This window comes from Patella vulgata, chromosome 3 (genome assembly GCF_932274485.2).
Source record: "Patella vulgata chromosome 3, xgPatVulg1.2, whole genome shotgun sequence".
Classification (NCBI taxonomy): Eukaryota; Metazoa; Mollusca; class Gastropoda; family Patellidae; genus Patella; species Patella vulgata.
Window position 1 is genome coordinate 42,357,970 of NC_065881.2, and position 10,992 is coordinate 42,368,961.

A 10,992-nucleotide genomic window follows, 5' to 3' on the forward strand; every position below is an offset into this window, starting at 1 on the left:
TTTCATCTTGAGCATTTGGTGTGCAGTCAATATTGCCATCACAAAACACGCTAACAGGAAACTGAACTCGTCCCGATGTTCCGGTTACATCACAATAAAAGACACCTACAATTAATAAATGAATTCAAAAACTAACATAACAAGGAATTGGGAAAACTTCAATTGAATCCTTGTGAGGAAACAAGACTAATTATTGCATGTCCATATATTTACTTACCAGTCATTGGCGAGGTGGTTGGAGATGTAGTCGGAGAAGTTGTTGGAGAAGTGGTTGGCGAGGTTGTTGGTGAGGTTGTCGGAGACGTAGTTGGGGAAATTGTTGGTGAGGTTGTAGGAGAAGTTGTTGGTGATGTCGTTGGTGAGGTTGTCGGTGATGTAGTTGGTGAAGTAGTTGGGGACGTTGTTGGAGACGTAGTCGGAGAAGTTGTAGGAGACGTAGTTGGGGAAGTTGTTGGCGAAGTAGTTGGAGATGTTGTCGGAGATGTCGTTGGAGATGTCGTTGGTGAGGTTGTCGGAGACGTAGCTGGGGACGTCGTTGGTGAGGTTGTTGGTGAAGTAGTAGGAGAAGTTGTTGGAGATGTGGTTGGTGATGTAGTCGGAGAAGTAGTTGGTGATGTAGTTGGAGATGTTGTCGGGGAAGTTGTTGGTGAGGTTGTTGGAGAAGTTGTTGGTGATGTCGTTGGTGAGGTTGTCGGTGATGTAGTTGGCGAAGTAGTTGGTGATGTAGTTGGTGATGCTGTCGGAGACGTAGTTGGGGAAGTTGATGGTGAGGTTGTTGGTGATGTTCTGGGAGACGAAGTTGGTGAGGTTATAGGAGAAGTTGTTGGTGATGTCGTTGGCGAGGTAGTTGGTGAAGTTGTTGCGGAAGTTGTAAGAGACGTAGTCGGAGAAGTTGTTGGGGACGTGGTTGGTGATGTCGTTGGAGATGTCGTAGGTGAGGTTGTCGGAGACGTAGTAGGAGAGGTTGTCGGAGAAGTAGTTGGTGATGTAGTAGGAGAAGTTGTTGGTGAGGTAGTTGGAGATGTTGTTGGAGATGTTGTCGGAGACGTGGTTGGCGAAGTTGTTGGTGAGGTTGTTGGCGAAGTTGTTGGTGAGGTTGTTGGCGAAGTTGTTGGTGAGGTTGTTGGCGAAGTTGTTGGGGAAGTTGTTGGTGAGGTTGTAGGAGAAGTTGTTGGTGATGTCGTTGGTGAGGTTGTCGGAGAAGTTGTTGGTGATGTCGTTGGCGAGGTAGTTGGTGAAGTTGTTGGGGAAGTAGTTGGAGAGGTAGTTGGGGATGTTGTAGGAGACGTAGTCGGAGAAGTTGTAGGAGACGTAGTTGGGGAAGTTGTTGCCGAAGTAGTTGGAGATGTTGTCGGAGATGTCGTTGGAGATGTCGTTGGTGAGGTTGTCGGAGACGTTGTTGGTGAGGTTGTTGGTGAAGTAGTAGGAGAAGTTGTTGGAGATGTGGTTGGTGATGTAGTCGGAGAAGTAGTTGGTGATGTAGTTGGAGATGTTGTCGGGGAAGTTGTTGGTGAGGTTGTAGGAGACGTAGTTGGGGAAGTTGTAGGAGACGTAGTCGGAGAAGTTGTTGGGGACGTGGTTGGTGATGTCGTTGGAGATGTCGTAGGTGAGGTTGTCGGAGACGTAGTAGGAGAGGTTGTCGGAGAAGTAGTTGGTGATGTAGTAGGAGAAGTTGTTGGTGAGGTAGTTGGAGATGTTGTTGGAGATGTTGTCGGAGACGTGGTTGGCGAAGTTGTTGGTGAGGTTGTTGGCGAAGTTGTTGGTGAGGTTGTTGGCGAAGTTGTTGGGGAAGTTGTTGGTGAGGTTGTAGGAGAAGTTGTTGGTGATGTCGTTGGTGAGGTTGTCGGAGAAGTTGTTGGTGATGTCGTTGGCGAGGTGGTTGGTGAAGTTGTTGGGGAAGTAGTTGGAGAGGTAGTTGGGGATGTTGTAGGAGACGTAGTCGGAGAAGTTGTAGGAGACGTAGTTGGGGAAGTTGTTGCCGAAGTAGTTGGAGATGTTGTCGGAGATGTCGTTGTAGATGTCGTTGGTGAGGTTGTCGGAGACGTAGCTGGGGACGTTGTTGGTGAGGTTGTTGGTGAAGTAGTAGGAGAAGTTGTTGGAGATGTGGTTGGTGATGTAGTCGGAGAAGTAGTTGGTGATGTAGTTGGAGATGTTGTCGGGGAAGTTGTTGGTGAGGTTGTAGGAGACGTAGTTGGGGAAGTTGTAGGAGACGTAGTCGGAGAAGTTGTTGGGGACGTGGTTGGTGATGTCGTTGGAGATGTCGTAGGTGAGGTTGTCGGAGACGTAGTAGGAGAGGTTGTCGGAGAAGTAGTTGGTGATGTAGTAGGAGAAGTTGTTGGTGAGGTAGTTGGAGATGTTGTTGGAGATGTTGTCGGAGACGTGGTTGGCGAAGTTGTTGGTGAGGTTGTTGGTGAGGTTGTCGGAGATGTAGTTGGGGAAGTTGTTGGTGAGGTTGTAGGAGAAGTTGTTGGTGATGTCGTTGGTGAGGTTGTCGGAGAAGTTGTTGGTGATGTCGTTGGCGAGGTAGTTGGTGAAGTTGTTGGGGAAGTAGTTGGAGAGGTAGTTGGGGATGTTGTAGGAGACGTAGTCGGAGAAGTTGTAGGAGACGTAGTTGGGGAAGTTGTTGCCGAAGTAGTTGGAGATGTTGTCGGAGATGTCGTTGGAGATGTCGTTGGTGAGGTTGTCGGAGACGTAGCTGGGGACGTTGTTGGTGAGGTTGTGGGTGAAGTAGTAGGAGAAGTTGTTGGAGATGTAGTCGGAGAAGTAGTTGGTGATGTAGTTGGAGATGTTGTCGGGGAAGTTGTTGGTGAGGTTGTAGGAGACGTAGTTGGGGAAGTTGTTGGGGAAGTAGTTGGAGATGTTGTCGGAGATGTCGTTGGTGATGTAGTTGGAGATGTTGTTGGGGACGTAGTTGGGGAAGTTGCTGGTGAGGTTGTAGGAGAAGTTGTTGGTGATGTAGTTGGTGAAGTTGTTGGTGAAGTAGTTGGGGACGTTGTTGGTGAAGTAGTTGGGGATGTTGTAGGAGACGTAGTTGCAGAAGTAGTTTGGGATGTTGTTAGTGAAGTAGTAGGAGAAGTAGTCGGGGACGTTGTAGGAGACGTAGTTGGGGAAGTTGTTGGTGATGTCGTTGGTGAGGTAGTCGGTGATGTAGTTGGAGATGTTGTCGGAGATGTCGTTGGAGAAGTTGTTGGAGAAGTGGTTGGTGAGGTTATAGGAGACGTTGTTGGCGATGTCGTTGGTGAAGTTGTCGGTGATGTCGTTGATGAGGTTATCGGGGACGTAGTCGGAGAAGTTGTCGACGCGGTGTTTGGTGAGACGTGGCCAAATATATAATGACATATTTGTTTTAATTGTCGCAGTGACTGGCATACTATTTCACTGGTACCGGCGGTGCATTGCTGAGCGGCATCTCTTACATTGGAACATAACTCAGCAGTTATCAATTTTTTTAATCTCTCTAGGTCGTCCGGAAACGGAAGTAGAAAATCACAGATGCTGGAACAATAATCACCAAATGTAAACAATGAACAACATACTGTCTCATTATATGTGCAGGATTTTCTTGTGGCAGTTTGAATGTCATGGCAATTGTAAATCAATTCTGTAAATTCCTTCTGCAGCCATCTAGGATGTTCGAAATAAATTGAACTAAATGTAGAAGTACCCGATATGCCGGCTATCATCACCAAAGCAGTAGTCCAGAGCATACTTATTCTAGTCTTTGCTTCAAAATGTAAAGAGTCATTTTCTCTTCTCAATTTATAAGTAATCCAAGTTATCTTGTGATACAGATGATTTGACAGATATACCGTATCAAAGAATTATCAGATTAATATGGCAGAAACTGCGTTAATCTGATTAGCGATAGTGATTTGTCTTCCTTAAGCCGGTCAAGCAGACATAGATTACTATCATTTGAGACAGCCGTCATGCTAAACACTATAACAATTACATCACTGTTAAATGTGCGGTTTCTATTATAATATCATTTATGTGCCACGAAAAGCAGTTCTTCTAACATACTCCTTGGTCAGCTGCTAAACTACCCCACTGGAATCTTTGAGATATTTAAACAGTGTTTAAAATAGACCAGCTTTATAAAATACGAACATTATTTCAAAGCGTGGTTTAAAGATATACAAACTGTGTAAAGTTGGACTAAATACATATTCAAATTAATTTATCTAATTTATATAATATTTAAGGTCTGCAGAAAGACCTGTGATAGTCAAATTTAGCTCTTGAATACTTTAAGCGGGAAGTCTGCAATACGTTTAAGTCTTTCACTGTTCTATCAAAACCTCCTTATATTTTTCCCGTGCGCGCCTCATTGGTATTTTTCAGCGAATCCAGTATTTTCTAGTAAAATTGGGTGTCTCCACTTTCCTTATATACCAAATTTACCATACTTTTAATGGATATACCTTATTACCGTATAAATACCTGGAATACATCTTTAAACACTGGTTATCCAAAACTAACGTTCTGCTGCATAAAGTATAAAATTTCGATAAGTGCCATATAATGGTGGCTCATAAACGATATGAAATAGGCTTTAATGTCCTACTGTTCTGGGGACCACGTGGCTAAGTGGGTAAGACGCTGACTCGCTAGCCTGGAGATCGGGTGTTCGATCCCTGCATTGGCCGAGAAAGTTCATCCAAATTTTTTTCGGCGTGGTTCCCTCTTGTCAGTGATGCAGGACAGAGGGCCTGACAAGGACAGCTGTCTAGTCCTTCGGATGAGACGAAAAACCGAGGTCCCGTGTATACACTGGAATGCACGTAAAAGATCCCTTGGCAGTTGGAATTCGATATTAGAGTAGGCAAAATTTCATTAGCCCAGCATAGGAGCAGAACAGTAGGACGTTAAACCCCATTTCATTTCATTTCATTTCCTACTGTTCTGCTCCGACTGGGTTAATCCGGCTCATAAACAATAGCACAAATAGTAAAGTTATAATAACTCCTTAATAGAAAAATCCAACATAGTTTCAAAAATTTATTACTGCAAAGTCACATGTGTATGGTGGCTGATAGTGGCCATGTTAAATCTCGCCCTTTTCATAACGCGACAACACGACATCACGACAGTATTGACGCAATCATACGACACTTTATTCTGTCGTATCATCGTGTTATTTTTATCGTAACGTCGAGATGTCGACTTATTGTCCTAGTCTCTTTCTACAAGTCACAAAAATACAGCTGTACTCATTACATCATATATAGGCCTAAGTAGTAGATTTGATAAATATAAAAGAGATAGTAGGAAAACGTTGATTAATTATTTGTTTTCTCAAAATAATGAAACATTTTGTGTCCACAAGTGAATTATATTTGGTATTATATTAAAAAAATCTAGAATTACAATAGCAGGACCAAAGTGAGTTAGCTAAGTTAATTCCTTGAAGAAAAAGTGGTGTCGGGAGGTATCGAACAAGTAAGCATTCATTGCCATGTGTACGACACCCACCAATATTTATAGATGACTGGAGCGATAGGTTAAAAATCATTTCAGAAGACAGGGTGGGAAGGGGATTGTAAAAAAACCAAATCGGGTCACATTCTTTAAAATCACAGCATTATCATAGTGCAGCACGTCACCCCAATAGTTGCAGGAGTTTTTTTGAATGAGGTGGAGAAAACGATTCGCAGCCTGTCATTGAGTCAACTGGCGTAGTTTTGAATCCCCGGTTGTACGTGACAAGGTGTAGGGTCGCCTGTCAAACCTCGTGGGTTTTCTCCGGGTCCTCCGGTTTCCTCCCACTGCTAAAGACCCCTACGCGCAAACGATTTATTGAAATAAAATTAAACCATATGTTAGTCCCGAAATGACCTAATTTGTGTCGAGTGGACGTTAAACCCTCTCTCTCTCTCTCTCTCTCTCTCTCTCTCTCTCATTTGACATCACTAATGGGATTGAGGCCTAGATGAGTAAAAATAGGCCCAGTAATATCTTCAACTATGAACACACTCTAAAAGCCTCATACAACCCCCCCCCCCCCCATTGTCACCCAAATAGATGCAGGAGTTTTTTTATGAGGTGAAGAAAACGATTCGCAGCCGTTATTGACCTTATCGCATATAGGCTTGCATCCGTTTGACATCACTGATGGGATTGGGGCCTAGATGAGTAAAAATAGGCCCAGTAATATCTTCAACTACGAACACACTCTAAAAGCCTCATACCCCCCACACCCCCACGTCTCTTATTTAGTTTTACAAATAATTCCAGAATCAATAAAATGGTATCAATGATGTTTGATACAACTGGAAAATAATATGTCAAAAATTGATTAAACATGAGAAATATTATTACATATTAAATTCGTATCAGTGATAACGTACATTTACTCAATATGTTCCTTCCAATGGATCATCATTTAACATGAAACAAGGAAAGCAGCGATCGAAGAAAAAGATTTAAAAACACACACATTTCAATATGACAGTAGTGATTCGGTCATGCATTTACATTCGAGAGTGTCATGCTTTCTTTGAAAGTAATGATTGTGCCAAATTTGAACAAAGTCAGTTTACATTCGCGGCCTATAGGTAGAGTGTTGACAGATCAAACGTAAAAAAAAAACAAAGAAAAAACCAGACCTATAAAAATATATTTCTAAAACTCTTTTAATTTTGAAATAATATTGTTTTCGCGTGTGCTAAGTGTTTCAGCGAACACGTGTAGTTACAGAAAGGGTCTTGTAGATTAAGACTATAGCGCATGTGCAGTTTCAAACTTCCGAGACGACAAGTCGATGATACGACAAAACCAAACTGTCGTATCATCGACTTGTCGACTTGTCGTCTCGGAAGTTTAAAACTGCACATGCGCCATAGTCTTAATCTACAAGACCCTTTCTACAACTATTCGCTAAAACACTTATCACACGTGAAAACAATATAATTTCCAAATAAAAAAAGGTTTAGAAAATATATTTTCATAGATTTGTTTTTTTTTTAAGGTGTTATCTGTCAACCCTCTGGTATAACTACAGACTGCGGAACTAGATGTTCAAATTTGGCATAATCATTACTTTCAAAGACAGGATGGCATGAAATGAAATGAAATGGGGTTTAACGTCCTACTGTTCTCTCCTAAGCTGGGCTAAAGACGACGGGCATACGCCATACAGTGTGCTATGAGGGAATTTTGCCCGGGAAGCGGCGCTACGGCCCGCTCTTATATCGAAATCCAACTGCCAAGGGATCTTTTACGTGCACGCCAATGTGTACACGGGACCTCGGTGTTTCGTCCCATCCGAACGACTAGACAGCTGTCATTGTCAGGCCCTCCGTCCTGCATCACTGACAAGGGGGAACCACGCCGGTAAATCTTGATGAATTTTGTCGGCCAATGCAGGGATCGAACCAATCTGTGAAAAAGTCGTCTAATATCTCTGTAAAAGATGACTGTTTTCAACACATGCAATCACGTCACGCGGTGTCAATCATTGGACCAATGGCTCGTGCATTGTTTATATAAGACGTAACTGCTTCGGGTAGAATGATGCCTTTTACTCATTTTAATACCCATTTACGCTACATAGGAAATATTTTTTACCTACAAATACTTCAAATGTCTTTATGTATTTTTCTAATACATAAAAAAAAATGTTTTAGAATTAAATTTGTCGGAGGAATAATGTTAATATTGGGGACTCATTAAGTCGCATCGATGTCATCCTTATCAGAGGCCTAGCGAATATTCACTTCTGATCAGTGTGGGATCGAACACCCGACCTCCAGGCTAGCTAGCCAGCGTCTAGCCCACGTAGCCACGCGATCCTCTGAAAGGATGATACTCTCGGGTGTAAATACATGACCGAACCACTACTGTCATATTGAAAACGGGCATACGCCATACTATGAGCGAAATTTTGCCAGGACAGCGCACTATGGCCTACCATTATATCGAATTCCAACTACCAAAAGATAGTTTACGTGCCAGGCCCTCTGTCCAGCACAACTGACAAGACCTCGTCGGAAAATCTGGATGAACTTTCTCGTCCAATGAAGGGATCGAACACCCAGCTTTCGGGTTACCGAACCAACGTCTTACCTGCCTACACACTGCGACTCCCCCGCAAAATATCAAGCACCAAAAACAATGGATCGAGGCCTAGATGATTACACACTATGAAAGCCTCATACGCCCCCCCCCCCCTCCCCCACGTCTCTTATTTTGTTTTACAAATAATTTCAGAATCAATAAAATGATATCAATGATGTTTGATACGACTGAAAAATAACATGTATAACATTGATTAAACAACATAGGTAGTAATGAGAAATATTACATATTGAATCCGTATTAGTGATAGCGTAGATTTACTCAATACGTTCTTTCCAATAGATCATCATTTAACTTGAAACAAGGGAAACAGTCGATGGAAGAAAACAGATTTAAAAAAAAAAACAGGTTTCAATGTGACAGTAGTGCTTCGGTCATGCATTTGCCTCCGAGAGTGCCATCCTTTCTTTGAAAGTAATGATTGTGCCAAATTTGAACAAATTCCATCTAGATTCGCGGCCTGTAGGTAGAGTGTTGACAGATCAAATGTAAAAAAAAAACCCAACCCCCCCCCCCCCAAAAACCCCAGACCTATAAAAATATATTTTCTTAAACTCTTTTAATTTTGAAATTATATTGTTTTCACATGTGCTAAGTGTTTTAGCGAATATTTATAGAAGGTAATATAATCCTTTAGTGGCATTTAGCAATTGGAAACATAACAAAACTGACACAGTTATATGGGACAACAATCACTGTTTTATTATACACAAGCACAACGTTTCGATAAATATACTCTTATCGTTATCAAGCACAATGATAACGATAAGAGAATACTTATCGAAACGCTGTGCTTGTGTATAATAAAACAGTGATTGTTGTCCCATATAACTGTGTCAGTTTTGTTTTTTTATTTATAGAAGGGTCTTGTAGATAAAGACTATAGCGCATGTGCAGTTTTAAACTTCCGAGACGACAAGTCGACAAGTCGATGATACGACAGTTTAGTGTTTTGTCGTACCGTCGTATCATCGACTTGTCGTGGCGATAAGTCGATGATACGACAGCACGACAAAATAAGGTCGATGATACGACAAAATCAGACGATCTTACGACAGTTTGTTCTGTCGTAAGATCGCGTGATTTTGTCGTAAGATCGTGTGATTTTGTCGTGTCGTCGTATCATCGATGATACGACGGCACGACAAAAAGCGAAACTGTCGTATCATCGACTTGTCGACTTGTCGTCTCGGAAGTTTAAAACCGCACATTGCACATGCGCTATAGTCTTAATCGACAAGACCCTTTCTATAACTATTCGCTAAAACACTTGGCAAATGTGAAAATAATATAATTTCAAAATTAAAATAGTTTTAGAAAATATATTTTTATAGGTCTGTTTTTTTTACGTTTTATCTGTCAACACTTTACCTACAGGCCGCGAATCTAGATGGACTTTGTTCAAATTTGGCACAATCATTACTTTCAAAGAAAGGATGACACCCACGGATGTAAATGCATGACCGAACCACGACTGTCATATTGAAACTTGTTTTTTAAAATCTTTTTTTCTTCGATCGGCTGCTTCCCTTGTTTTCAAGTTAAATGGTGATCCATTAGAAGGAACATTTTGAGTAAATGTATCATTGATACGGATTCGAAATGTAATATTTACTACCCTATGTTGTTTAATCAATTTTAGACACATTAATTTCCAGTCGTATCAAACATCATTGATAGGGACCTGCCATTTTATTGATTCCGAAATTATTTGTTAAACAAAATAAGAGGGGGGGGGGTGCGTAGGGGACTTTCGGAGTGTGTTCATAGCTGAAGGCAATACTGGGCCTATTTTTAATCATCTAGGCCCCGATCCCATTAGTGATGCCAAACGGATGAATACGCGATAAGGTCAATAACAGCTGCAAATCGCTTTCTTCACCTCATAAAAAAACCTCCCCTACACCAATGCAGTGATTTTCTGTGATCTGATTTGAGGTTTTATATAATCCCCTTCCCACTCTAATAAAATAAATTGGAAATCTTCTGAAATCGCTTCTAAACTATCGCTTCAGTAATCTATAATTATTGGTGGGTGTCGTACACGAGGCAATGCATGCTTGTTCGATACCTACCGAGACCACTTCTTATTCAAGGAATTAACATAGCTGACTCACTTTTGTCCTGCTATTATAATTCTAGATTTTTTGAATATAATACCAATAATTCAATTTTGGGCGCAAAATGTTTCATTATTTTGAGAAAACGAATAATTAATCAACACTTTCCTATTATCTCTTTTGACGAGTCTTATTGTATCTAATCTGATGTAATGAGTGTAATGAGTACAGCTGTATTTTTGTGACTTGTAGAAAGAGACTAGGCCAATAAGTCGACATCTCGACGTTAGGATAAAAATAACACGATGATACGACAGAGTTAAGTGTCGTATGATTGCGCCAATACTGTCGTGATGTCGTGTTGTCGCGTTATGAAAAGGGCGAGATTTAACATGGCCACTATCAGCCACCATACATGTGGGGCAATACCGATGATGTTTTCAATCAAAAATCTCACGCCAATAAGAAGTGAGATTGTAATATTTGTGTCGAATTATGCCACTGATTTCTAGATTGATTTCTAGCAACCGTCGCAAAATTGAGAATTATGACACTGATTTCTAGATTGATTTCTAGCAACCGTCGCAAAATTGAGAAGTAGTCAAAAGATATTTAACTATATAAACTACTTACTCCAAATAGGCAATATGCTTGAATCACGACTTAGAAAGATTTGGCACCAATTTAAAGATACATTCCCGCGTAAAAACTTTGTGATTTAATGATATATTTGGACTAAAAACATATTCAAAGTAACCAATCTATCAAAAAATTGAGAATTTTGACACGTTGGCCAACTTTCGAGTAGTCAAAAGATATTTAACTATATAAACTACTTACTCCAAATAGGCAA

General features: G+C 41.0%; 1 protein-coding gene across 1 annotated transcript; it reads right to left on the bottom strand.

Annotated features, from left to right (window-relative positions):
* Positions 1-209: 209 nt before the first annotated feature.
* Positions 210-4,407, bottom strand: LOC126815230 (mucin-2-like). The gene is made up of 2 exons (XM_050540788.2): positions 4,396-4,407; positions 210-3,362 (listed from the first exon to the last, which is right to left on the bottom strand). The coding sequence occupies exons 1-2, from the start codon at positions 4,405-4,407 to the stop codon at positions 210-212; spliced, it is 3,165 nt and encodes a 1,054-aa protein (XP_050396745.2).
* Between the last annotated feature and the right edge of the window lie 6,585 nt (positions 4,408-10,992).